We start from the raw sequence: 27,449 nt of genomic DNA on the forward strand, positions 1-27,449 counted from the left end.
AAGTAATCATCAGTTGTGAACACTGATTGAGACGGAGGAGACCCCTTCTTCACTCTGTCTCACTTTCTCTCTCCTTCTCTACGCGATCTCTTTCACTTACTTTCAATTGCGAATATTTTCACCACAAATCACTGCAAAATCCTTCTCTGTTTGTTGCATTTTGGGTCCCTGTGGGTCTCTCTGCCGGAGCTCCGAGCGTTTCAGAGAATTTCCTCACTCAGATTCGAGCTGAAATTTGCACAGTGAGTTCAGTTCAATTCAGAGTTGATTAAGTCTCCTCCTTTCCACCATTTTAGGTTACCCTTTTCCTGATTTCACTTGATGATCAACAAGTTAGTCGATTTAGCTGTTTTCTTTGCTCAATCACGTCTTAGTGGATCCTTTGTTTTCAGGTGCTTGTTTTAACAATGGATTGGTAGTGCTTCCTGGGATCCTGAAAATTTTGGTGGAATTGGGGTAGGGGGGAGATTAGGAAATTGGAATTTTTGTTGTGATATTTTTCTGGGTACGTGGGGGAATCTAGGTATTTAGACGCAAAAAGAAAATTATTATCATGTATAGAGCTGGGTATCGGTTGTTGAGTTTCATCCTTGATTCGTCCTTTCTTTTAGACCTGTAAGTTAGAATAGGATGTATGAATTTTGCATTGAAGTTGGAAAATAACAAAGTTTGAGCTTATGAAGGATATTTAATGGTCCTGTCTTTAGAAGTTATTCAAGTTTTGGTAGTTCTATAAACTACATACAAGGCATATGTACAAGTAATGACTAATGATGTCATGTTGTGTTGATTATTTCATGTACTTAGAGGTTGATGTTTTGAATATATCGCATATATATTTTTGTTGAGAATTGGTCTTGGAAAACTGAAGACCAAATATTTGATGGAACTGTATTGTTTAATTTAAGTGATTAGTAATTAATTTATCTTTTTTGCATAGATCAGGTATTTGGTGCTTTTTGTACCATACTTGCTGACTAATGTTGATTACTAGTTAATAGTTGCGTTATGAACTAGAAATATTGAATTGTTGCGTTTTCTATCTATCACTTTGAATTGCTTGTTACGGACTTATTGATTAAGAATTGGCATGCATGCATGTTTTGAATAATTTGGGTACAATATATAAATTAATGACTTAAAAAATATCTGCATCTTTTACTGATTTGAAGTACATGTTTTTCTCTGCTGCAGGTTTTTGAAATATTTTTGAATAACTGATTCCTGACTCTCATTCTAAAGGTGTTGCTTTGGAATTTGTGATTCTCCTACTTTTAAAGGTTTAATGGCTGCATCATGGCTTTGGTAACTCTGTCTACTGATGTGAAATGATAGATTTTTTTAACTCTTACTGGGATCCTTTTAAGAAATTTGCTTGGCACATTTCAATTTATAAAATACAAATATGCTTACATGGTGGGGAAAATCATCATCAAAAGAAAGCAAGAAGAAATCAAATAAGGAAAGCTTTTTTGACACACTGCACCGGAAATTAAAAATTTCATCGGAAGGTAAACTAAGCACTAGATCTGGAGGATCCCGTAGAAATTGCAATGACTCAGTTTCAGAGAAGGGGGATCGATCTCCGATTGAATCAAGATCACCTTCACCTTCCAAAGTGGCTAGGTGTCAAAGTTTCATTGAAAGACCTCATGCTCAGCCACTTCCTCTTCCTGGTCTGCACCCTTCAAGTGTAGGCCGAGTAGATTCCGAAATTAGCATATCATCAAAATCAAGATTGGAAAAAGTATCCAAACCATCATTGTTTCTTCCACTTCCGACACCTGGATGCATCCGTTGTAAGCCAAACCCTGCAGATTTGGATGGAGATGTGGTCACTGCTTCAGTGTTTAGTGATTGCTCTGCTGACAGTGATGAGCCACAGTCACACAATCGTAGTCCTCTAGTGGCTGACTGTGAGACTGGGACTAGAACTGCTGCTGGCAGTCCTTCCAGGTAGCTTCCTCAAACTATAATGTACTTGTTACATATACATGTCTTGGTTATTTTGTGATTAAAATATTTTATATACATATATATATTTATTTATTTATTTATTCATTCTCCTATACTCAAAAGTTGCCTTGTTTCTGAAGTTCAATGCCCAAGGATCAGCCAGTTGTTGCTTCCCAGCTCAATTCAGCAGGAGTAAAAAAATCAGGAAGTATTCTAAGTAATCATACATCTTCTACTTCACCAAAACGTAGGCCTTTACGCAACCATGTTCCAAATCTTCAGGTTCCTCCTCATGGTGCCTTCTACAGTGCTCCAGATAGTTCCTTGTCAAGTCCATCAAGAAGTCCACTGAGAGCATTTGGCACAGATCAGGTGTTGAATTCTGCTTTTTGGGCCGGAAAGCCATATTCAGAGGTCAACTTTGTTGGATCTGGGCATTGCTCTAGTCCAGGTTCAGGTCACAATTCTGGACATAATTCAATGGGAGGGGACATGTCAGGACCTTTATTTTGGCAACCAAGCAGGGGTAGTCCTGAGTATTCTCCTGTACCTAGTCCCAGAATGACTAGCCCTGGTCCTAGCTCTAGAATTCAGAGTGGAGCAGTCACACCTATTCATCCCAAAGCCGGGGGAACACCCATTGAATCACAGACAGGAAGGGTTGATGATGGGAAACAGCAGACTCATCGTTTGCCACTTCCTCCTTTGTCAGTCTCCAATTCCTCACCATTCTCTCATTCAAATTCTGCAGCAACATCTCCGTCTATGCCAAGAAGTCCAGCCAGAGCAGATAATCCAGGCTCTGGCTCACGTTGGAAGAAAGGAAAGCTAATTGGTAGTGGCTCATTTGGACATGTCTATCTTGGCTTCAATAGGTATGCACTTTTTCATATTTTATTTTTTCCCCCCTTCATTTTTCTATACGCATCTTAATTAGAATGACTTTATTTATGATGTTTCTCTTTTTCAGTGAAAGTGGCGAAATGTGTGCAGTGAAGGAGGTTACCCTGTTTTCAGATGATCCCAAGTCAATGGAAAGTGCTAAGCAATTTATGCAGGTAAATTGATTTCCCTTCAAATCCAGTTAGTTTCTTGCGAGTAAGTGCAATCTTTTAGTTTCTAGTTCTGAGTTGAATTTGATATTGAGAACCCATTTAAAAATTACTGGCAGGAAATTCATTTATTAAGCCGTTTACAGCATCCAAATATTGTTCAGTATTATGGTTCTGAAACAGTAAGTTCTCTCTTTCACTTCTGGTTTACAAAATACATGTTAGCATTCAGATTCTGATGTTTACCTCTCTGAGAGTGCTGATGACTATTGTTAATTTTTATTCTAGACTGTCGCTTCTAATGTATACATGATATTCTTGATTTTTAGTTATAGAATATTTGTTTCTGGTGGTTTATCTGATAGCATAGTAGTTGGTGGAAATTTCTGAGCCGTATTTGTTAGTGTGGTTCCTTATAGAGACCTGTGAATTATCCCTTAAACAGGTTGATGACAAGCTTTACATATACCTTGAATATGTATCTGGTGGCTCCATACACAAACTTCTTCGAGAATATGGGCAGTTTGGTGAACTAGTTATTCGTAGCTATACTCAACAAATTTTGTCAGGGCTTGCTTATTTGCATACTAAAAATACTCTCCATCGGTAAACTAAGTAATCTATTCGTGAGTTAAATGTTTTCTTTTGTTGCTGTTCTGGTGTCTATCTCTGAAATTGCGTTTATCTGTGAAGGGACATCAAAGGAGCAAATATACTGGTAGATCCAACTGGTCGGGTCAAGTTGGCAGACTTTGGCATGGCAAAACATGTAAGCTTAGAGATGATAACTATCTGGTTTCCATTATATCTGCATTTAAGCTTAAGTAGTTTGATAAGAACTTTGAATTGAGATGTATAGTGAAATTATGAATCTGTTGGACTCCAGAAATAAACTCATTGAATTCCAAATAAACTATAGAAACATTCTAGCCTTTAGACCAGATTTGAGTACAATCATCAACAAACACTTGGTTCCCCCTAGTCCGTTAGGATCTAATTGCATGATGAGACTTGGATTCCAAATTAGAATTATGGTATTTTAGTATGGGGTTTATAAGATCAGGTCTTTACCTTTCCAACAAAAAGCAAGGTTTTTGTGGTATAATTCTCCCAAGGCTCTTATCAATTGTATCAGAGCTTTAAAATGTCTTAAGAAGATGTGGAGATGGGATCCCCAAAAATATCTAAAGAGAAAACATAAGAATTAAAAAAGGAGCGGAAAAATAATTCAATTAATATTGAAGAGGTGTGTTGAATAAACCAGAATGAAGAACCTAAAGTAATAAATTTCCCAAGAATACTAGAACCTTTTCTGAATCTACTTTGTGGACTACCAACCTTCTGTAACGGTGATGGTATGATTTGGGGGTAGACCACATTTCATACAGTAAAGAACTTTCAATTCCTTGTGTCTACTAGTTTAATCTGAAAAAACTCCAACATTGAAGACAAACACCTAGGCAAAGGCATTGGATTCTTCTGTTTCTATTGAGTTCAGTGTTTTGTTTTTGTGCATAGTTGCATTGAGATTGCATCTGGTTTTATCGATTTTATAATCCAAAGATTGCATAACTTGTCCTGTCTGGCTTACTTATACCTTACATAATTTCCAGATAACAGGGCAATCGTGTCCATTATCATTCAAGGGAACCCCTTACTGGATGGCTCCTGAGGTTCTAATATTTCTATAGATCTGTTTTTTTATATTCTAATTATGTATTAGTTTTTGTGACTCAACCTCGTTGCTTTTTGATGATTCAGGTTATAAAGAACTCTAATGGATGCAATCTTGCAGTAGATATATGGAGTCTTGGATGCACAGTTTTAGAAATGGCAACTACCAAACCTCCTTGGTTTCAGTATGAAGGGGTTAGTAACTTACGTCAAAATATCTTACCTTATATTAATTTATTTTATCCTTTACTTAAATATTTATTTGAAGTATTTTATATTTACAAAAAACTGAAGATAATTTTATTTTAGACATTACAATCTTGTAAACTATTTCTTCTCACAGCTTGATGTATTTCCATGCTATCATAATAGGTTGCTGCCATGTTCAAGATTGGTAATAGCAAGGAACTCCCGACAATCCCAGATCATCTCTCAAATGAAGGAAAAGATTTTGTTAGGAAATGTCTTCAGCGTAACCCATATGATCGCCCTTCAGCCAGTGAATTATTGGATCACCCTTTTGTAAAACATGCCGCCCCTTTGGAAAGACCTATTCTGGTTCCTGAAGCATTGGACCCTGTTTCTGGGACTACACAGGGAGCAAAATCTCTGGTATATGCCTATTTTCAAACATAAATTGTTTGAAACTCAGTTTTATTTATGTAGTATGTCCACGTTAGCATTGGTGGGTAGCTTGTTTGTCTGTCGATGCATGTTACGCCTCATGTGTATCAAATTATTGCACTTCATTATTTGTCTACACGATAGAACAATAGTTAGAGCATAATAGATGTTCGTTGGTTTATAAATTGTATTCTCATTGTGTCAGATCAGGCTAGAATTTTGTTGTAGACTTGGTTAATGGATGGAGTTCAGTTAAAGGGATTGTTGAAATCTTAACAATTGCGATATTGATTATTTTAACAGTAACGAAAATTTTTTATAGCATTTATTTCTCTAAATGGATGTAGGCTCTACAGTATATCTGGTTTCAAATGTGATATCTTATCTAAATTTCTTGTATGAATGGAACCATATATATTTGCATCTCATTTTATTTCTCCTTATATAATTTCAAGCATCGTTTATAAATTTTCAGGCCATTGGACAAGCAAAGAATCTTTCTACCTTGGATTCAGATAGACTTTCTGTTCATTCTTCAAGATTTTTGAAAATTAATCCTCATGAAAGGTTTCTCTCTCTTCTTCTCCCACACACACCACACACACACACACATACAAGACTGCTGACTGTCAATGGTAATCTGAACTTTTGTCATTGGTCTCCAGTGAAATCCATATTCCAAGGAATATATCTTGCCCCGTATCTCCCATTGGAAGCCCACTTTTGAGGTCAAGATCACCGCAGCACAGGAATGGGAAAATGTCTCCTTCTCCTATATCCAGCCCTCGAACTGCTTCTGGGGCATCCACTCCTCTCGCTGGTGGCAGTGGTGTCATTCCATTTGGTAATCACTCTAAACAGTCAATTTACTTTCAAGAGGGTTTTGGAAGCATCTCTAAGTCCTCAAATGGTGTGTACGTTAATGGCCCTGCTCATCATGACTCAACTCTTGACATTTTTCGGGGAATGCAAATAGGGTCTCACATTCCATCAGAGCTGGTTTCCAGTGAAAATGATGTCCTGGTTAAGCAGTTTGCAAGGTCTCTTCATGCAGAGCCATATGATTTTCAGTCAGTCTTGGCAGATCGTGTTGGCCGGCAGTTGCTGCGTGAACATGTTAAGATTAACCCATCCCTTGATCTCACTCCCAACTCATCTTTGCTTAGCCGCCCAAATGGTTTATGACACTCATCTGAGCAGCTGTTGAAGTTTCTCAGAATACCTTTTGGTCATTGTTCTGTTTGCGAGAATATAATTATACAATAAGGAGCCAAAGCACAAGAGAATCACTGTAAATAACTTTCCGACGGAGAATAGGCTGCACGGGGCACCATAGTGCATTTTTCATGGCTTCAGGCTCGGGCTGGTGGAGTTCATCCATTTGTGCCACAGCATTAAACTTTCTGACAATTTGTCCATATCAAGCAATCAACTCACACTAATCTCACTTGTTGGCAAAGAGGAACTTGTTATTGTATGTAACGAATTTAAGATGCTGCATCTGCATGAGATGTTTCTCTCCTGCACTTGAGATACTAGAAATGACAGTTCGTGCAATGACAAATGCATCATCTCCTGGAATTGGAACACCAGAGAAAGGGTTAAAATTGATACAAAACTTAACTTGTAGACTATTTTTTTTTTTGGAGGATAGACATTGCTGTACAGTAGATAGGAAACTGTATTGTGATTATTCTGAATTTAGGGATGGGGACCTCGTTTACTTTGTGGGCTTAGATGTATTATTGTCATTGTGTACTCTGCTACTGGATCTGCTCTGTACATTATTGTTCAACAGCAAGATGGAAGAAATATGATCTTATGATCCTCTTATCTGTTAATACAGGGATTTGGAACAAATCTGATCACAGAATACTTGAAATATGTTTAGTCCTATGAAATAAGCGCATTCATTGTGTCTGAAGATTTTTTTCTTAAAATCTTCATCTTTCAAAATCTTAGAATTAATGATTTTAGTCTGTATAGAAATAAGTAAATATTGGTTTTGGTACCTCTTAAATATATTTATTTAGTTCAATCCGCCAAAATTTTGATGATACTACTTTTGGTCCTTAAACTTTATTTTATGGTTGATAAATGACATCTGATTTGGAATACAAATGTTTCTTGGAGGTATATATACACTTATTAGTATTACATAATAGTAAAATTGCAACTTTCTTAAAACTGAGAACTAAAGAAATTTTGTACGCAGGTCTAAAATTGAATCTAATTAAACTACAAAACTAAAACTTTAAACTAAAAGTTCCGAGACCACTATTTGGTGATAAGTACTTAATTTAGATCGAGTTAAAAAAAGTAAAATAGTATTACACTTTTATTAAATCCTTTTGAAATTTGAAAGTAAATTATTTAATTTAATTGATCTTTAATCGATAATCGCAGTAAATACTAATTCTGAAATAGATTCTTTAAAATAAAATGAATTCTTTCCACTTCCAGAAATCCAGTCAAATAACTATTTCTTTAAATAATGAATAATTTAATGCTAAGAAAAATAATAAAAGCAAAAATCTTTAATTTCTAGTGAAGTTTAATTTATTAATTAGTGTAAAAACAATATTTGTTTGCAGTGACTCTTGTCCTCCTCTAAATAAGCATATAGATAATTCGTTTTCTCTTTTAATTCTATCTATCCAATCGACATTTTTGTATACTTAATTTCTCATTTACTATTATCATTCTTATTTATTTTCATATACTCTAATAAAGCATAATTCATATTCAAGTGTTAAGACTTCTAATAAAATCACGCATAAGTAAAGCTTTGTCAACAAATGTATAATTAATAAAAAAATATAGTATTAAAGAAATTAAATGCTAAACTTTTGCTACAAATATTCTTTCAAGACAACAGAAACAATATAAATTTATATTGCATAATTTAAAGTGCTCAAATTTAAAAAAAAATACCAAATATTATATCTCAACGAACGAACTCTTGAATATTTTACTGGCGTGATAATGTAATTCATAATGGTTATGAGAAAAAAGAAAAAAACAACCAAATAAAAGTATTCTTTCATTAAAAAGCATTAGTAATGTTTCTTATCATAAAATATATCGAAATTATATAGAAAATATTTTTATTATATTCAATTCTTTATCTTCAACTCCTCATTCTCTCGTAAAAAGGAAAAGAATTACCATTTAAAACAAGTTTCCGTAAAATTTAAAAGGACCCATTAGTTAATGTAAAAGAGAATTTAACATCTGAAGTTATTATTTAAATGAGATTGAAAGAAATCAACAAAGTCCGTTAAATTTCTATGTCAACGTCTTTAACTTTTCACTTGCTCAGAGCAATGCAAATTTCTATAAAAAGAAAGCATGGTAGGAGAAGTTGTGTAGTGCATTAATACGCCGCAGATTCTTAATCTCCTTTGGGTCTTCGTCTTAGGGTTTGCATTTCTAAATACTCAAATATCTTTCTCTTATGCCATTCAATCGGTTCTCGAGTTAACAATAATAATGTTCACGCTTTCCATTTCCATGAAGAAAATGAATCACCTCATGTTTTCTTCTCCATTCTCAAAATTCATCATCATTAGTATTACTTTTCATTGGAATTAAAGATACTTTTAAATCCGTGTTCCTTCTTCAATTTTGATATTGTATTTTTTTTTTCTGTTCTGCTGCCCAACAGTGAAAGTTAAGAATGGGAAGAAAGAGCAAGAGGAAGAAAGCATCGAGCACTGCCGGAGGTATACACAGTTTATCTATTTATCTATCTACTTGCTTTAGACTCATCAGTAGTTGTAGTAGTTTCGGTTTCTTACCCATAATTTAATACTCTGTACTGAATTATTATTCAAGCACAATTTAACCATTCATTCTCTCGCTTGAATTAGAAAATTGTTAAAACTTGCATTAAGTATTTTAGCTTGATACTTTAATGTTGTATATCCTCCAGTAGTTTTAAAAGTTTTATATCAGACTCATATTATTTAGCCTTGACTGTATTAAGGACCTGGTTCAATAAATTTATCCATAAAATCTATGAGAGAAAAATTAAAAGAAAATTTGAAATGAATTTCTTTATAAGTTTAAGTTTAACTTGTAAAAATTGGTATTTTGTTTCTAAATTTTTCGTTTATGGAAGAGTTTATTTCACTTTTTTTCTTTTTTTTTTTTTAGAAGTGCTACCTGAAAAACTCGTCTAAATAGCTCCCTGATACATTAACATGATCATTGTGCTTCCTTATATTAACAGCTGGTAGCAGCCCGGAAACCGTGATGAGTGAGGCAATTGAACCTTCAAGCAGGGGTAGTTGTGACAATCTCCTTCTTCCTCTAGCCTACATATTTGAAATTGTTATTAACTAAAGACGCGCTTGGATAAATTTCTCCATACAAGAGAAAAAAAAATCATAAACTAAAATTAGCTGATGCAAGTTATTATGTAAAAGAAATTTAATATATTTTTTCTAAATTTTTTATTTTTAATTTATACATAAGCTGATTTTACGTTATGAAAAAAAAGGGTGTTTTTTTTCCTTTTTTAGAAACACTTATGGAGAAACTCATCCAAACAAATCTCATCATTGCTCCCGTATAGTATTAGACTTTAATAGTGAAGGCATATTTCATCTATTTGAGGGGACTTATTTGATAATACATAGTATTGAAGGTAAAAAAAAAATGCTTGGGTGTGTGGTTGCATTCCTACCTTTCTGTGTAGTTCCATCCCTGGAACTGAGCTTTGATCCTAACAGATGCTGCAAACTGCTCAAACCCACAGTTGCTCTAGCCGAATCCTAGTGTCTTGATAATGTATTATTCAATCAGCTATCAGGGCCACCGAAAAAAAGCCACCTCTGCCGTTGGATTCTTCCAGCACTAAACAAGTAAAGCAGGATGTGAACAAAATATCCCAGTCTATGCTGATCAAGCTTTATAACTTTTGTACTCGTCGACCAAAGGCAAATGAGGAATTGAGGTAGAAAGCTTAGCTGTCTTCATATATTCATTTCGTTTTTGTTTTTTTAATATAACAAAGATCATAAATTCAAATCCCAGTGTCGTGGTTAGTATGTTCGGCGTTCACTTAAACCGCAGAGATATCTATACAATGAAACCAAAAGGATGGGTCAGTAATATGGTCAGTATAGAACATTCAAAAGGCTTTATTAAAGGTACCAGTTACTTGTCATACAACTCTGAAAAATATATATAACGTTCAGGTGATTTTAGCTGCTGGAAAGATAATGATGGAAGAGGAGAAGGAAACAAATGGGACTGTCACTCGTCATATATTTAGCCCACAATTTATGGTCAGTAGTTAACTATAATGTTTTTAAACAACAGAGTTGCAGTCCTGTTCTTGTTCCATATAACGTCTAGTTAGCATAACAATCTAATGTCAGTTAGTTATGTTTCTGTGTAGAATAAGGTAAAATGTGACTTAAATCTTTCTAATGAAGATAGCCACAAGACTTGGTGTATTGATGATGTATCTGTATTCATCTTGCCGAGTAAACTGGGTTATGAAATCTATCAGTGCAAATTGGTAAGTATGGTGACGTGACACCTTTGTTTGAGTATGAAAACTATAGTGGCAAACAACTTTTGGACTTGGTGGTATACAGTGTCTTTCAGGTATGATAATTTGTTGCATTTGTCCTTCTTTCAGATTTTTGCACCTACTATATTTGAGGAGCATTGGTCTTGTTATGTACTCGAGCCCAAGGACAAAACCCTGTATGTGTTGGACTCGATGCATGATAAATTCTCAACTAGCAAGAAGAACTTGGATGATGCAACGGTAGTGTTGAACATTTGTTTTTTTCCTTGGGAAAAATTTAAATTATTTTTTTTAAATTGTTATCCCTAACTATTCGTCTGGTCCAACCAATCAACGGTTTTTTAATTCAAAGAAACGTCGTTTTGAGGAGCTGCTGGTATTAATGAATCCTGGTTCGACCAAAGAGAATGTATCAATAACACTGGTTTACGCTGATGTTCCTAGGCAGAAAAACATGTGAGTAGTGTGCAGCTGTAGTGTTGGATGTTTCTCATCATGTAGAGAACTCAATGCATTAGTGGTGACTGATATATTGTTTCTGATTGATGTTTTCGGATTTTGATAAAGTCATGATTGTGGCATCTATGTGCTGAAATACATGGAAATTTGGGATGGATCGGTAAAATGGCAAGACAAAACCATGCCTGATTATGAATATGTAAGTATAAATTTGCCTTTTACTATGCTAACTATGTCGAATTGCGACTTACTTTAAAAGATTTTTCAGAAAGAAATGGTGCAGTTTCGGCAAAGCCTTTTGTGTGGATGGGTTCAACATCCTAGAAATGAGGTTAGAGAAGAGATTTTGAAGGCAGCAGGAGTGTGGGGAAAATTAAGCTGACTGAAATTGACCATCAAGGTGACGTATCTAAGAGATTTCTGATATGAATCTTGGTTAATTTTTCTTTTAAATTAAATAAATTTTTAATTTTTATATATTCGAGATGCTTAAGAAAATTGATTCCTCTAGGTAGAGCCATCTGATGCTGTTATAATAAGTTGTGATCATCAACCATCTTTAATGATATTATACATATTATTCTATAGAAGAACTTTACTCCAAATCTTACTACGATTTATCATTTTCACACTATTGTAATGTTGACAAATAGAAACTTATTAGGAAAACATTATCAATAATTGCACTTTTGATAGAAAAGGTTTCATGTTTTAATCATAATCAAAAGCAAGAAAATATAATAAATTATTAAATTGTTTAATTTAATTCTATAAAAGTATGTATGAATTCAAATTTGAAAGTGATTAATTATAAAAATTAATTAATTTACAAAATTGAAATAATATTTAAATTTTTTGTTGATATTATTCTAATGATTAAATTTTCAATACAATTTTAATTTATTTTTATAATATTTATCTTGCAATAAAAAGAACAACTACTATCAAATTAATATTCAATTAAACTTAACTTCGTTTAAATTAAAATAAAATAAGAGATTAAGAAAAGACAAGTTTAAATCAATAATGAATATATATATATATATATATATATATATATATATATATATATATATATATATATATATATATATTTAAATGTCTTTATAAATATTTATGTCACTTTTTTATTAGAATTATTTTTTATCCTAATTTTGTATGACGTTAAATTATGCATTTCCTTTTGACAGTACAGATAAATTAATATTTTTATGGAATACAATTAATTCACATGTAATTATTTTTTACTGACAACAATTAAATTAAATCCTTATAATCTTAAATTCAATTCAAAGATCTTTGATCATTTAAATTTCTTAACTTTCTATCACAGACATCATAATTAAACCAAAAGTTGATTTGACCTTCTGATGAACCTTTTGATCAGAGATACATTCGTTAAATACTTAAAATGAGTGATTTTTTCTTTTAACTTCAAATATATGAATCACACAAAAATACATTGTTAGGTCATCTAGTTAAATATAAGCAGACGTAATATATACAATAACAACAGAAATGCAATATTCATGTGAGCACACAGGTAGTAGAAATGCAATATATATCTATGAAGACACAAGTGAGGGTAAAACATCAAAATAGTACAATTTCATTTGGACATTACTTACGAGTATTCTTTTAAAAAAAAAGTCACATTAATTGAAAAGCCATGCTTAAAATATGACATTTTTTATAAATTCGGAAAACAATATAATGCTACAAAACATAATTTTGATAACAAAAAATTATACTTAAGTACGAATTTTTTTTTTTCCATGAGAACATTCTTTCAAACACGACTTGTTTCATTTTCAAATAAAATTGCACCATTTTCATTTTTTTTTCCATCTCACTTTAAGTTAACCCAAATACAGTAAACTAACCCAATTACAGTAAAGTAAAGGGTGAGAGAAACATTATAAGGAAGTAAGTAGATTTCCCTAGACAATCTAAGCAAAACTTCATTAGACCTAAAGAGAATAGAACTTGAGAGTGACCATTGGACAAGAAACCAACATTTGGTCATACTATTTCCATACATTACCAGGTAGTCAAATAATAGTACAGAAAGTTATATTCTTATATAAATTGGTATAAATTCTGTGCCATGTAAGTAGGATCTTTGAATTATAGACTGTATGCCTAAAATTCATGCCTATGCAACAGGTGATGACAATTTTGATAGAAATAGTTACATGAAGTCGTATATTGAAGCTTAACATTCAGTAAGTACACATGCTATCTCCATTGAGAAATAATAGTTGGGTTTTTTACTTGGTCAAATTCAAGCTGAAATCCCAAAGTTTCTTGGCCAAATCAGCGTCAGTCCCCAGTGAGGTTGTTCGGGCCACATTACTGTCTGAAAAATACTTGCCACTAATTCCCTTCACTTGTGGGTGCAATGCTACATAGCATGTTGTTGCTGCTCCCTGCATTACAAGGTCAGAAGAATCTCAGACTAGACACGAGGAATGTTTCAATCCTCTTCTTGGTTAAAAAGAGGACACTGTATCCTTATGGCTTTGTCAGGTTAATTTCATAATAAACGTTTTTAATTCTATTGGATATAATTAAGAACAAATAAATGTTTGGTATCTCAAATGAGTATTGGTGATTATGAAAAAAAGATGGGGTCTAAAATAATGCCCTAAATTACAGCACATTAATGTCCAACATTTATAATGATGTTACCTGCTGGACATTTTTAAACACGAGTCTACCAATACCATTAACTATACCTGCACAAATCAAACAGAAATATACACATAAAACTCAGCTAGTCATTATCTCCAATAGAAAAAATGAACAAAATTCATAGAGATGAATTGATATTTAAAACTAAAAAGACCATGAGAAGTGCTTCACATGAATGCTCAAAAGTTTCTTGAGTATGCCCGTATTCAAAATTCAGCAGGGCTGACTGATAAAACACTTGATCATGGACCTGATGTAAGCATCAACATTGAACAAGACATGGAGCAGTTGTAGACTTGAGTCCCAAACCCATAATTTGGAAGCTCTATGTGTGTTTGAATTAAAATTAAGTTGAGTTGAACTTAATTAAGTTGAGTTGAACTTGATTAAAGTTGAAAAAAAAAACTCATTATAGTTTTTAAGTCAACAGGAATTTGAGGTAAATTTGACTTATAACCCATCTGAAGAAAAAAATATATCAAACATGTTGATATAGCGTTAATGGGAAATGAAAGTTAGTAAGAATATTCCAACTAAATTCCAGATACACCTTATATTTGTAATCATAACAAAACAATATGGGGAGAGAAGTTATGCTGCTGAGTTTGCCAGTTAATTAGACAAAAAAGGCAATTATCATTCCTGGTGTTGGTTTTTGTTAAATATTTGTGTACCAAATTTATGACAAAAAAGCAATGCACACATATACGAGCTTACTGCATTTTAAAAGGAAATTAAAAGTAAATAAACAAGATAATGCAGAATAAATAATTTAGTAGAGCAAATCTCAGGACCTGTACAATTCTTGACAGGACATGAATAGTACAGTGTGGTAGTTACCGTTTATTCCAGTATGACGAAAAAGATTGGTGGTAATTGCTCCAGGATGAAGAGAATTTGCAGAAATCTCCACCCCATCTTCCTGTTCAAGATGAAACAGGCAAAATTTCATACAAAAAAAAAAAACAGCAAATAAAATGCTGTTAAAATTAAGTAATTCTATATTAAATCCTAAATAACTTTATAGCTTCCGAGATAATATGTAAAGCACACCTTGAGACGTCTTGAAAGTTCATTGGCATGTAAAATGTTGGCAAGCTTTGACTGCCCATATGCACGCCAGTTGCTGTAACTGAACACAAGGAAGCAAACATAATTAAATATACATGTCATTTCAATTGACCAATACTACAGGTGCAGGAATCATGTTTTCGTGCTCAATTTTTTCAAGAAAATTAAAGTGAATCAATTGTTTCATCTGTAAACAAGGAAGCATACATAATCGAATATGCATAACACTTCTCATTTCAACAAGTACTACACTAATCATGTCTCTATTCTTAATGCAATAAATGCAACTAAGAAGTGCATAGAGTTTACAATTATATCCATGAGCATTTGATCCTGTTGAATGTATAACTGCCCGAGCAAATACAGAATGTATTAGACTGTGTTATTTTATTTTAAATAAAAGTTGTGTTAATTGATAGGATAAATCTGTTTTATCCTATTTTTTAGACATTATCTTTATCAGTTTATTAACTGATAGTTTTTCTGTTTTGCTCATGTTCTATAAATATGTTGATTTACATAGGAATAAAATCAGGCCCTCTGCACATACAGTTCCTGATAAAAAAAAAAAAAAAAAAGAATCTACATATCCTATGAACAGGTTTTTTTTTTATCAGATCTGGCATCTCCAACAGCATATGTTGTTGTAATTTGAATTTAGGTTACACATTTACCTTGACTCATCATTAATTTTGTCAAAACGGATTCCTTCAGAATATGCAAACTTGTGTGCCTCAGAAGAGACATTAACAATTCTTCCTTCTTTCTTAGTTTCACGTGAAGTTTTCTTCATAGTGTCCAACAAAAGATTTGTCAATAGAAAGTGACCTGCAAAATTATATTAAGTAAAACAATCAGTATTAAGATCACTAACACATCCTCTCAGTCAGTGAATTTAAAAGAACAAAAATGTAGCTACTTGATGTTTATTGTAAAATATCACTCAATTATATACGTTGAGACAATCATAACTTCGTAAGTATAGTAATACACACATTCAATGTTTCAATGACTTATGAACACTTACCCAAGAGAGAAAAAGAAAGGATTCGTTCGTCTATGACTATATATTGATCATTCGAGTAAAATTATCTTAATAATCAGAAACATATGAATCATATGGCCCACACCAACTACAAACTACTGCAAGTGCCAAAATGTTATAGAATAACATGTTGATGAATATAAAGCAGTGTCACTATCAGTAATCAAATGAACTTCCACATGGAAGAACACTCAGTTAGTTAGAACTTGAATTGTGCAATCAGATTCTCAACATACCTAAGTGATTTGTGGCGAACTGTAGTTCAATTTTGTCTGCAGATAGCTTGAAAGGGCACGCCATAATTCCTGCGTTGTTTCTAAACAAACCAGAAAACAATATTACCCCTGCGCTTTCTTGAATGATCGGAATTACGAGATATCATTTGCATCATAGCCACATAAAACGAGAGAGAACTAGTAACTAAGAACTTCAGTAAAAAACAGTGAATAAAAAGATGATAATATGATTCATGTCATCCGCTTTTCTTACACCAAGATGTTCAACGGAAGACCAGAAGACTTAAAATCTGATGCAAATTTATTGACAGAATCCATTGAACTGAGATCTAATTCCATGGCATCAACTTTTGCAGAGGGAATCTCCTTAAGTATTGTTTCTTTGACATCTTTAGCAGCAATCATATTTCTCACACCCATAATCACATGGACACCTCGCAAAGCAAGTACACGTGTAGTCTCAGTGCCAATACCACTGGATGCTCCTGTTACCACAATGTTCACATACCATATTTAAACGATGGAACATTCCGACAATTATTTACCATGCTAATTGTAAGAATTCAATAAAGCCTACATATGAAAAGATAAAGTTTCTTTACAATATCAAAGATCCAAACTGAACCTCAGTTGAAACCCCAATTTAAATCATTGGCCCTATGCAACATATAGCACACAAAACATGTATTCAACAATAGGGCACACTAAAAAATTCATTAACAAGATGAACAAATTTATAGGTAAAAAAGAACTACCGCTTAGCCTGCTTAGCAATAGCATAAGCCAATTGAACCAGAGATTAAACATTTTTCAATTTGTTCAGTCAAACAGTGAACTGGAAAGAAGAAAAATTGCAGCAAGAACATATGAATAAACCAGGATTTTTCAAAGCCAACTACAACGACAAAACAGTGTCTGCAAGATCAGACAAAAAGATCATCAAGGAAAAAAAACATGGTTTTTACATGAAATAAAGATACCCACGAGGAGAATATATAAGAAAAAGACGAAATAAAAATGGAAAAGAAGAAGTAAGGGACCTGTAACAATGGCAGTGAGACCAGTTCCATCAAGACCTTCAGTGACTTGCTCTGCAGTGGAAGATGATGAAAACCCAGAAGCCCCTTTCCTGCTGAATGGCCACATCTCTCTGTGACTGTGATTCTCTCTCACACACAAACAGAAAATCAATCACACAGAGAAATGGCACTGTTGCACAGCCTGAGACTGAGACCAGGAGGATATTTTATATATATAAATAGGTAATACTGCACATGTTACATTTATTGCTCCTTCAATCACAAAAATAGTTTTTATTATGTTTTATAATAATTATATTATATATCTTATCCATTGCTTTTCCGACTATCACAAAAAAACATAAGAAGTTTTCTTGTTTTTGTTTTGTACAATAATCATATAATCATAATCATTATTACATTGTCTGTCCAAATTGCTTTTTATTTTACATAATAATATAATAATTATACTAAAAGAGTGCATTAACCAAACCTTCGTTCCCACACAATAACTTTCAGAAAATAATTATTTCAATAAAAGATTAAAATGTTTTATGATAAAAAAGTAAAATTATAATTATTTATAAGAATAATTTTATCACTTGAAAATGTATACTTTTAAATTGTATTTAAGAAATTTTTCATTTTTCATTTTCATGTATTTACTTTTAGTACTCTTTCCTTGACTTTATTTTATTTATACTATATGCTTAATTAAAATATTAACTAAGCACGTCATTATATTGATTGAATTTCTTTGATTCACACTCGTTGGTGTGTTTGTTCCTGTATATATGGAAAATTTGTAAGTGCATAAATAAAAAATAAAAAAATATCGAGACAACAAATTTCAAAAAACAAGATAAAATTGCCTTACTTATTACAATATTTGAAGGAAAAGTATTTTACTTTCTTTTAGTTTTATATTAAAAACAAATTTCATAATTATTAAATAAATAAATATAACCTATTAAAATAAAAAAGAATATAATAAATCAAATAATAATATTAATAAATAAATGAAAATAAAAAATAATTATAAACATTAATAAATTAAATAAATAAATATTATAACATAAAAATAAATAATAATATTATTAAAATTTTATCTATAAAAATATTTTTTAAATTTACTAAATCTATCACATCATTTATTAACTTTTATAAATTTTAATTTCGGATCCTTTAAAATCCAAACTACTTTATTTCCACAATTTTTTTCCTCTTAAATTCCTTTTTTTCTTTTTTTACTCTTTCCAAATATATGTTAAGAAAATGCTAATTCTATGTATATGTGAATTGTGAATAACTAGTAACATAGTTAATACTTATATGGTAATTTTGTGTATAAGATAAGATGTAGTATAAAAATGTTATATTTAAATTTTCATATTATAATTTTAATGACTTCAATGCTTTTTGGAAGGTAAAGTTCAACCACAGGTTATATGTGTGCGATTTTTCATATTATAATTTTAATGATTTTAATGCTCCAAAAAGGATAAAGTTCAGCCACAATTTTGTTATCCAAAGAAATTACACCTCAAATTTTAGGTTGCATTGATTTGATGGTACGAGAGGTGTTAAGCTTTAATTCGTGGGGAAAAAAAGTAGATTAATATTGCTTTCACACTATGATTTTTGAATTTTTCAAATTAGGTGAAACAAGTGTATTTTGACAAATCTGTATTTGTCACACAACAACAAAAAAGATTGCACAACTAAAATTTATCGTACGCATACCTAAAAGAGTAGTAATTCAACAAATACAATATATTATAAGACAATGACTAAGTTTGAGAAAAAAATGTAAAAGTGAAAACAAAATTTCTATCTCATATTTATATTGAAAATAAATCAGACTGAAAAAAATAAAACTAATCCAATTGAATAAGACAGTTACATAGTTTTTTCTAGTAACATATTACATATTTAGGGTATATTCTTATGTAAGTAATGATTTGAGGGAGAGGAAGATAATTGATTTAGGTTGATTAGAATGTGATATTTATGTTGTTCTTTTTTAAGGATCTGAGGGTGATAATAGAGTAAATTTGAGAGTAATTTTTGTGAGAGTTTGTGAAAGATTTGACTGATGTGATTAAAAAAAATTAAATTTAATAGATGAAAATATATAATAACTTAATTGTCCTTGATGTTAAAAAAGTATAATAAAATAATATTTAGATAAGATGCAATTAATTTTTCATATATTATTATCATAAATAAAAATATTATAAATATTTATTAATTGAAAAAAATATAAAAATATATTTGATTTAGGAAATTTAATATTTTAATTTAAAAAAAAATAAACATTTTCAACCACCCCATTAATAAAAAAGTAAACTCCAAACATGACATAATATCTACAAAATAATATCTAAAAAAGTACACACATGACAACATATAATATTTAGATCAGTTGAAATTATTTTAATTTTTTTATGATGAATAATTTTTTATAAAAAATTATTAATTGAAATAAATAAAGAATGTAATATATTTTATATAAAATAAATAAATATTTTGAATTTCAATATTAAAACTTGAAAAAATTAAAGATTTCAAGCATTAGCTATGTTATTCAACTAGTTCACCACTTGTTGCAACACAAAAAACATTGTTTTCATAATTAAATACCATTATAATAGAATAGGTTCCAAACAAAATAGAACCGGTTCCACACACAAAGCTTGTCCTTTTGGAATTGGATCAACCCATAACTAATTCCATTTCCTCGTTAAAGCACGGATCTATTTCCTAGGCCATGTGCATGGTGGTGACTTACATCATCCCATTCCGTGAAGCGAGGTTATTTGAGTAAAATTACTATAATCACTCTCAAATCTACTCATTCAAGCGGGATTCAAAAATAATCTCAATCCCACAGTTCTTCTCTTTCAATCGCTTCATAATCTCTATAAAGAAACATAAAAAAATCTTACAAATCAACGCTTATTATTCTTTTCAAATAATAAATTCATGAAAAAGAACACACTTAACCTTCAAAGTTATGATAATGATGAATTTAAATTTATGTGTGCGTGAAAAACAATATTTAAATATTGTGAAGGGGAAAAAATGATTGAATAAAGAATACCATTTATACAGATAACACATGAATCAATTTCAATTGCTTACACTTAAACAAAGCAGGTTATAACTAAAGTTTCAGTGAAACTGGTTTGAAAAAATGGGTTTCTTCTAAGCTTACAAGAATAATAAAAACTAATTCAGTTTCATCATAAATTAATAGATCATGCAAATAAATTAAATTGTAAAAAATATTGTCTATTGAATTTTTTAAATTTAATTCTCAATTCATTAGCAAATAGTTTTTTTTTTCAATTATAAAAGAGTTAATTTCATTTGTTTTTATCTTTAAGAGATGTTTACGAAAAGTCACATCTATAAGTCTCATCACAACCCTTTCTTAAATAAAATGTTTATTAGGAACAAATTTTATATATAGACTAGGAAAATAGTTATGCGATATAGCTGATATATGTTTCCAACACATTTACGTACACTTAATGATAATATATAAATCTAATTTCTAACCATTTACATAATAGTTTTCACCACAGAAAAACGAATGTAATAAATGGTATAATAAAAAGAAAATACTATGTAAATTGTTGTCTTTACTAGAGATGGCAAATAAAACCGTCCCCGTGGGTATTGCCCGAACCCGTCCCCGTTTTGACGGGGAATCCCCGCATTGACTGGGTATGGGTATGGGTATGGGGAATCCCCGACTTTTTCAGTTGGGTATGGGGATGGGTATGGGGATGTACATATACCCGCCATAATACTCGTCCCCGCCATATCTCCATTCTCGTTTAAATTATTAAAATATTCACAATTAATCAAGTAACCCCTATATATATATTTTTTTTTCTATTTTTTATTTCTTTTAATTATTTCATTTGTCATGAAACTCATTCTCATCTCCAATATATTTTTTATCTTATCATAACCTTTATGTAATTATGTTAAAATGATGTATGTTAATTAAAAAAAAAATTATGCCTCACATTTGAATATTTATATTATTTTTTAATATTTTTATTTATTATAAATTTTTCTTTCACATGAGAATGTTTATACTCTCAATTTAAGATAATATAAAAAAATTCTTTACTTATTATTATTATTAATTTTTGTTTAATTTGAAGAACTCTTTTGTTTCATTAAAATAATTTTCGTTATTTTTCAACCATTAATTATATGTTAATATTTGAAAAGTTTTCTTAATTCTCTAAGATATTTTTCGTCTTATCATACCTTAGTTATACATTTGATTTCCTTTGTGTGATTTTTTTCGATAGTCTCTCAAATTATTTCTAAAACACACATTTGTTAGTTTTTTAATATTTTTATTTATTTTTTTTATTTTCATCATGTAGAATAATATTTCGATATATTCTATCTAATTATTTTTTATTTTATAACTCATTATTAATCATAATGTAATTTTTTCACTTTAAATTCTGTTTGAAGTGGTTAAAATTTTATATATATATATATATATATATATATATATATATATATATATATATATATATATAATGATATTTAGGAATAGTATATGATAATTCACTACAAGAAAAACATGAAATGGTGACTGATTTAGTCAGTAACCCATATCAGTCACTATTTTTCGTCATTGGTGGTAGTAGTTGATTTATTGTCTGAATCAATGACTAAATTAGTGACCGATTCAATGATCGAATCTGTACTTGATTTAGTGACCAATTTAATTACTAATTTATATGTAATTTAATGACAAATTTTTTGGTCACTAATGATATTTCTATTTAATTTTAACCACTTCAAACATAATTTAATAATTAGTTCTGTAAGGTATTTTTCATTTTATCATACCTTAATTATACATTTGATTTCCTTTGTGCGATTTCTTTCGATAGTCTCTCAAATTATTTCTAAAACACACATTTGTTAGTCTTTTAATATTTTTATTTATTGTTTATTTTCATCATGTAGAATAATATTTCGATATATTCTATCTAATTATTTGTTATTTTATAACTCACTATTAATCATACTGTAATTTTTTCCACTTTAATTGTATAAATAACTTTTATTTACTACAATATAAAAATTTAATGTAATTGCTATGAATATTTTTTTGTCACTATCCAACATATATTGAAGTTCAAAAGATACAAAATCTATGTCAAAATTTTATTATTATGTTTATTATTTGTTCTTTGTGTCATTTTGATCAAGTGATGTATTATAACTTTTATTAGTGTATAAAAAAGAGATTCATTATAATTTAAAAAATTGAAGTAAACAAACATTTAAAATATATTTTAATTTGAATATTTGTTTTCCTTTTATTATTATGTTTATTATTTATTCTTTGTGTCATTTTGATCAAGTGATATATTATAACTTTTATTAGTGTATAAAAAAGATATTCATTAGAATTTAAAAATTGAAGTAAACAAACATTTAAAATATATTTTAATTTAAATATTTGTTTTCCTTTTATATTTTTTTGAAATATTTTTTAATTTTATCAACTAAGTTCATCAATGTTGTAGTTTGCAAATTTAACAAATGTTTTGGTTCACATGAAATTTTATTTGGTATTCTAATATAAAATGTAAACAATTATAATTTATTTTAAGGTATTTGGCATCGAAGAAAATCCTCATAATATTGAATATTTCATAATATTATGTTTTCTTTACCGTAATTTTTTTTCTTTTATAAAAATTAATATTGAAGTAGTTAGAACACGGGTACGGGTATGGGTACGAGATTATACCCGTTATCCGGTGGGGATGGGAATGGGAAAAAAATTTGATACCCGTTGGGTTTGGGTATGGGGATGGGGATGAATTTTTTATGCGGAGATGGATATGGGATAGCGAAACCCGTCCCCGCCCCGCCCCGCCCCGTTGCCATCCCTAGTCTTTACATCACCACTTTTAAATTTTACCTAACGAACATTTAATGAGTTATCGAAAGAAACTTACTATAACCCATTCAGAATGTGCATAGCTTTAGAAGATTCAAAACAAGATTATTAATACTCATTAACTTTATCAATTATTAATCTTAACAAAAAAACCTGAGTTGTTGAACACATAATGTTCGAACAATCCTCCAAAATTTAATTGCAAACTAAATAAAGTCCAACATCGTGTTCTTCAGATAGACCCTCACTAATTCACATTCATTTCGTATCACTTCAGCTATAATAAATGCACTCTAAACAACTTTTCATAAATATCGATAAGTACGAATCAATATAGACAAAATTGATCATCCCAAAGTCCTACTTTTTTAAGAAATCATCAAAAGACGTTTCTCTCTTAACGCTCTCCTTATATTTATTTGTTTTCAAGAAAGTGATTGTCACAAGAGAAATGAAATTAAAATAAAGAAAATAATAGTAAACGGGTTATTATGCATATTGAAATTATCGGGGTGTGAAAAGGATGATCCTAAAACATATTTTGAATTTTAGGTCAAGGTACCTCTCCCGACCAAATTTTTTACATCATAATGAATTCTTTCCGGTTTTCATTTAATAAAAATAAAAATACATTATTTTATCCTCCATCTCTATAGTTTATTGGTGTTAAAAAAATTAACATATTTAATTTTATTTTTCTTTTAGAATTTGAGAACATGTTTTACAAATTTAGAAATATATTAAATTATAAGTATATAATTTAGAAATAAATTCTAAATTAAAATATGTTTCTAAATTATAAATTATACCGTGTACAATAAAATTTTGTATTATATAATCTAAAATATTTATAATTATATGATAATTTGAATTTTTTTCACACCTATTAATACAAAAATAAAACAAGAGAGTTCTAAAGTAATCATAGTAGACTATAAGTAGCTAAAAGAACAATTTGTGGGTTAATTTAGCTTTGTTTAAAACACATTTTCTCATCTTTTATATGACCATTCAATAACAATTCTCATATTTTATACCATCATTCAAAGTCAACTCTCATACTTTATGCACTCACTCTCAACCATCACATATAACCCGCCAATTCTCCACCCCCAACCACCATGAACACCCTCAACAACCATATTATTTTATTTCAAAATTTGACAATTCCCTAACCCCAATCACATGTTTTATTTTAAATTTTACATTTTGTAATTTAAAAAGATTGTAAAGTTATCAAGGAAAACAATAATAATCTTCCTTTCTGTAAAAAAAAAAAAAAAAACCTTTGGTATGTTTCTTGTCATACCCGCCATGTTCGGCGGCTTAATACTTTCTCAAGTTCTCTTCTTTCCCTCTATGATCTTTATTTTACTCTACAAAAGACTTATAACATTTATTTAACAGCAGTCACTTATCATCAGTGTTTGGTTTATGAAGTAAAAACAACAACACTTGTTATGTACAAGTACATTCATTAAGGAAATACTATGACAAACTAAGCAACAGGAAATTAAGGTTGAAGAAACTAAAATTACATAATAAACATTAACAAACAAATGCAAACATCCTTGTTGTGTTGTCCTTGATCAGTCCTTGTCTTTAGGAGGAGAGTAATACAACTTGAAAACCCTAGGAAGATAAACAGGCAACAGAAATCCAAACAAATTGTAACACCAGAAGGCCATGTTAGCCACAGCAAGCACTCTCCCCACATAGATTCTCCTTGCAGACCCACTGTGTTCTTCGTTAACCTTGTTGATCTCACTCCTCAGCCAATCCACAATCGTGAAAATCCGCCTTGAATTGTAGAAGATAGGCACAAAAGCCCTAATCGGAATTGAGAACCCGCCATAGTATGTCACCCCTTCCATGAAAACTTGGCTGGCCAAGAGAAAAACATGGGGTGCTGCTGCCTTGATCCCTTCTTTGTCACCCTCAAATATTCCGTCTAAGATATAGGCAATTGGGGCAAAAAGTCCAATGATGGCCGCTACAAATATATAAAGGGCAAACATTTTGTTTTGTGGGTTGAAAACTGGGGTGTCTTTTGATGGGTGAAGAGATGGAAAAGCCACTTTTGACAGGAGCAACACGTAGACTATGGAGAATGCTACAAAAGCAAAGTCTTGAGGACAAATCATGCCACTTGCAGACAGCACAATGACCACGGCCAAGCAATTGAGATGGCGGAAAGACGGGAAACTTGGTTTTCTTGGTGTGGTGATGGTTTTGTGAAGTCCATGTTCTTCTTTGTGATCAACTTGTTCCTCTCTTGGTAATCTAATGTCAGAACCGGTTGGACCAACACCACCAGACATTTTGTTTGTGAAGCTACTGAGAAAATGTGTGAAAGGAAAGAAAGGCCAATTTGGTTCTGTTTTCAGAGAAATGAGAATGAAGAAAGGAATGGTTAGAATAAGTGATAAAGGTGCAAGATTTTTACCATTCTAAATGAACTAAATATGGTGAGAAGTATATGAAAATGACAGAGAAGGCGAGATAAGGTTGAATGCTTAGCGGTGGAGAGAAGAGGTTTACGTGAGTATGATAAGGATAATTGATACGTGGCATGCTTAGGTTTATAATGATGACACGTGTACTTAATTAGTTGTGGACGTGGCACTCTAAGGAACAAGGATATCTAGGAACATCTGATGTCTGCACTCACTGAAAATTATCGGTTAAGATTCTTTCTGCTTTAGTTTTTCGTGAGAAATCCCTGATCCAAACAAAATAAATGTAATTTTTGTGCAATGTGATATTAACAGGGTTTTGGTTTGAAGTAATAAATGTTGTAAAATAGATTAACTTTTTATCTGGTTCATTTAAAGTGAAATGTATTTTTTCCATCAAGTTTCACACCACCAGCAATTATTCTGTATATCAATTGAATTTTGTTTTAATGGTAATATGTAGAAGTGTATGTGAAACAAATAATGATCGTAAAAAATAAAAATTATTTGGAAAAATACTTTAGTTTATTTGAAGTCATGGATTAACCTAAAACCTCCATATAGTTTGAGTCAAATAGTTTATTTTGTTCCTTCATTAAATACTACTACTGTGTACTTAAATTCTCAATCTTATAGTACTTTAAATAAAATTTAAACTTATCATATTATTAACTAAAATAAAATAAATTAATATTTTATTGTTTACAAAAGTGGTAATACATTCAATAAATATCAAAATATGAGTCCAATAGCCGATTACAAGTTTCCTACGTTTCTTCGCAACTAGTGTTGTTAAAAATACTGATACTAAATTAAATGGCATAAAAAACTAAATTTTGAAAAAAATGAATCAAAAAACAAAGAATTATGAATTAAAAAATGTATTTTAAAAAATATTCATTAGGTATAGCTCAAATAATTAAACAAAAGTTCAAAATAATTTAATTTGATTTACTTAAAGTAAAATTTAATTTAATTTATTTAAATAAGTATAAACTTCAGAATAACTTCTATAATTTTACTTCAATTTTATAATAGTTGATTTTTGCATTTTTTTTCTCAGTAACAATTCAGTTTTAAGATAAGTCAGCAGCTCTAGTGACTAGACAATATGCAGCTGAAGTTTTTATCCGATTTTTTTTTCCATCCAAAATATCTTCTTAAAGAGAAGTTGAATTAAATATATATGGACGACTTAATAATCTAGCAACGCAAACTATTTTTTAATAGAGAAGGGTTTAAGTTTAGCTTCACAAAGCACATCATTCGAATAGTGAACAAAAGTTTGAGGTGTAATTAGGGATGAAAAAGAAAATCAATATTAAGTGAATTATTGGTGAGTAAAATGTATTAGTGTTAAGCATATTTTAATTACTCATTTATTAATGGATGAATACAATTACTTATTTTTAAAACAAAAGATTAAAAGGTATTAATCATTAAAAAATTGTTTGAAATTCAATTTTATATATGTATATTCTTTTCAATTAAACTTATGAAATCTACTTTACTGTTAAATCTATATAAATTTACTGCATTATATCAGAGCAATAGAACTATTGAGACACTTTCAGTGAACAAGTAAACCTACCCCACGAGACAGGCCGCTTGCTTGGCCAATTTTTAGCCCGGGGGACAAGGTTGTATTAAGTGATAACCATG

At 30.6% G+C, this 27,449-nt stretch overlaps 4 protein-coding genes across 12 annotated transcripts; 2 read left to right on the plus strand and 2 right to left on the minus strand.

The window, feature by feature from the left end:
• On the plus strand, nucleotides 1–7,166 carry LOC114190237 (mitogen-activated protein kinase kinase kinase YODA-like). Of its 3 annotated transcripts, XM_028079043.1 has the most exons (13): nucleotides 1–242; nucleotides 1,195–1,956; nucleotides 2,097–2,831; nucleotides 2,927–3,014; nucleotides 3,128–3,190; nucleotides 3,454–3,614; nucleotides 3,702–3,777; nucleotides 4,622–4,681; nucleotides 4,770–4,877; nucleotides 5,055–5,294; nucleotides 5,782–5,873; nucleotides 5,972–6,150; nucleotides 6,283–7,166. In XM_028079043.1, the coding sequence occupies exons 2-13, from the start codon at nucleotides 1,406–1,408 to the stop codon at nucleotides 6,489–6,491; spliced, it is 2,562 nt and encodes an 853-aa protein (XP_027934844.1). In that variant the 5' UTR covers nucleotides 1–242; nucleotides 1,195–1,405; the 3' UTR covers nucleotides 6,492–7,166. The 3 variants fall into 3 exon arrangements, with proteins under 3 accessions (XP_027934844.1, XP_027934842.1, XP_027934843.1); XM_028079041.1 differs by having other exon boundaries at nucleotides 5,972–7,166; XM_028079042.1 differs by lacking the exon at nucleotides 1–242 and adding an exon at nucleotides 278–296 and having other exon boundaries at nucleotides 5,972–7,166.
• A 1,439-nt stretch (nucleotides 7,167–8,605) lies between these two features.
• LOC114190775 (putative ubiquitin-like-specific protease 1B) lies at nucleotides 8,606–11,915 on the plus strand. 7 transcript variants are annotated; one of them, XM_028079802.1, is made up of 11 exons: nucleotides 8,608–8,728; nucleotides 8,974–9,031; nucleotides 9,541–9,597; nucleotides 10,116–10,266; nucleotides 10,347–10,428; nucleotides 10,511–10,600; nucleotides 10,714–10,836; nucleotides 10,960–11,091; nucleotides 11,204–11,307; nucleotides 11,419–11,509; nucleotides 11,579–11,915. In XM_028079802.1, the coding sequence occupies exons 2-11, from the start codon at nucleotides 8,986–8,988 to the stop codon at nucleotides 11,690–11,692; spliced, it is 990 nt and encodes a 329-aa protein (XP_027935603.1). In that variant the 5' UTR covers nucleotides 8,608–8,728; nucleotides 8,974–8,985; the 3' UTR covers nucleotides 11,693–11,915. The 7 variants fall into 7 exon arrangements, with proteins under 7 accessions (XP_027935606.1, XP_027935603.1, XP_027935604.1 ...); XM_028079803.1 differs by having other exon boundaries at nucleotides 9,541–9,594; XM_028079805.1 differs by lacking the exon at nucleotides 10,714–10,836 and having other exon boundaries at nucleotides 8,606–8,728.
• Nucleotides 11,916–13,309: 1,394 nt separating this feature from the next.
• On the minus strand, nucleotides 13,310–17,649 carry LOC114192459 (short-chain dehydrogenase TIC 32, chloroplastic-like). Its single transcript, XM_028082192.1, has 8 exons — nucleotides 17,397–17,649; nucleotides 16,610–16,841; nucleotides 16,357–16,436; nucleotides 15,750–15,903; nucleotides 15,058–15,136; nucleotides 14,845–14,926; nucleotides 14,002–14,048; nucleotides 13,310–13,739 (listed from the first exon to the last, which is right to left on the minus strand). The coding sequence occupies exons 1-8, from the start codon at nucleotides 17,500–17,502 to the stop codon at nucleotides 13,581–13,583; spliced, it is 939 nt and encodes a 312-aa protein (XP_027937993.1). The 5' UTR covers nucleotides 17,503–17,649; the 3' UTR covers nucleotides 13,310–13,580.
• Nucleotides 17,650–24,710: 7,061 nt separating this feature from the next.
• Nucleotides 24,711–25,803, minus strand: LOC114190189. The gene has a single exon (XM_028078987.1). It carries the CDS (start codon nucleotides 25,650–25,652, stop codon nucleotides 24,921–24,923), a length of 732 nt encoding a protein of 243 aa, XP_027934788.1. The 5' UTR covers nucleotides 25,653–25,803; the 3' UTR covers nucleotides 24,711–24,920.
• Between the last annotated feature and the right edge of the window lie 1,646 nt (nucleotides 25,804–27,449).

Source organism: Vigna unguiculata, chromosome 7 (assembly GCF_004118075.2).
Source record: "Vigna unguiculata cultivar IT97K-499-35 chromosome 7, ASM411807v1, whole genome shotgun sequence".
Lineage (NCBI taxonomy): Eukaryota > Viridiplantae > Streptophyta > Magnoliopsida > Fabales > Fabaceae > Vigna > Vigna unguiculata.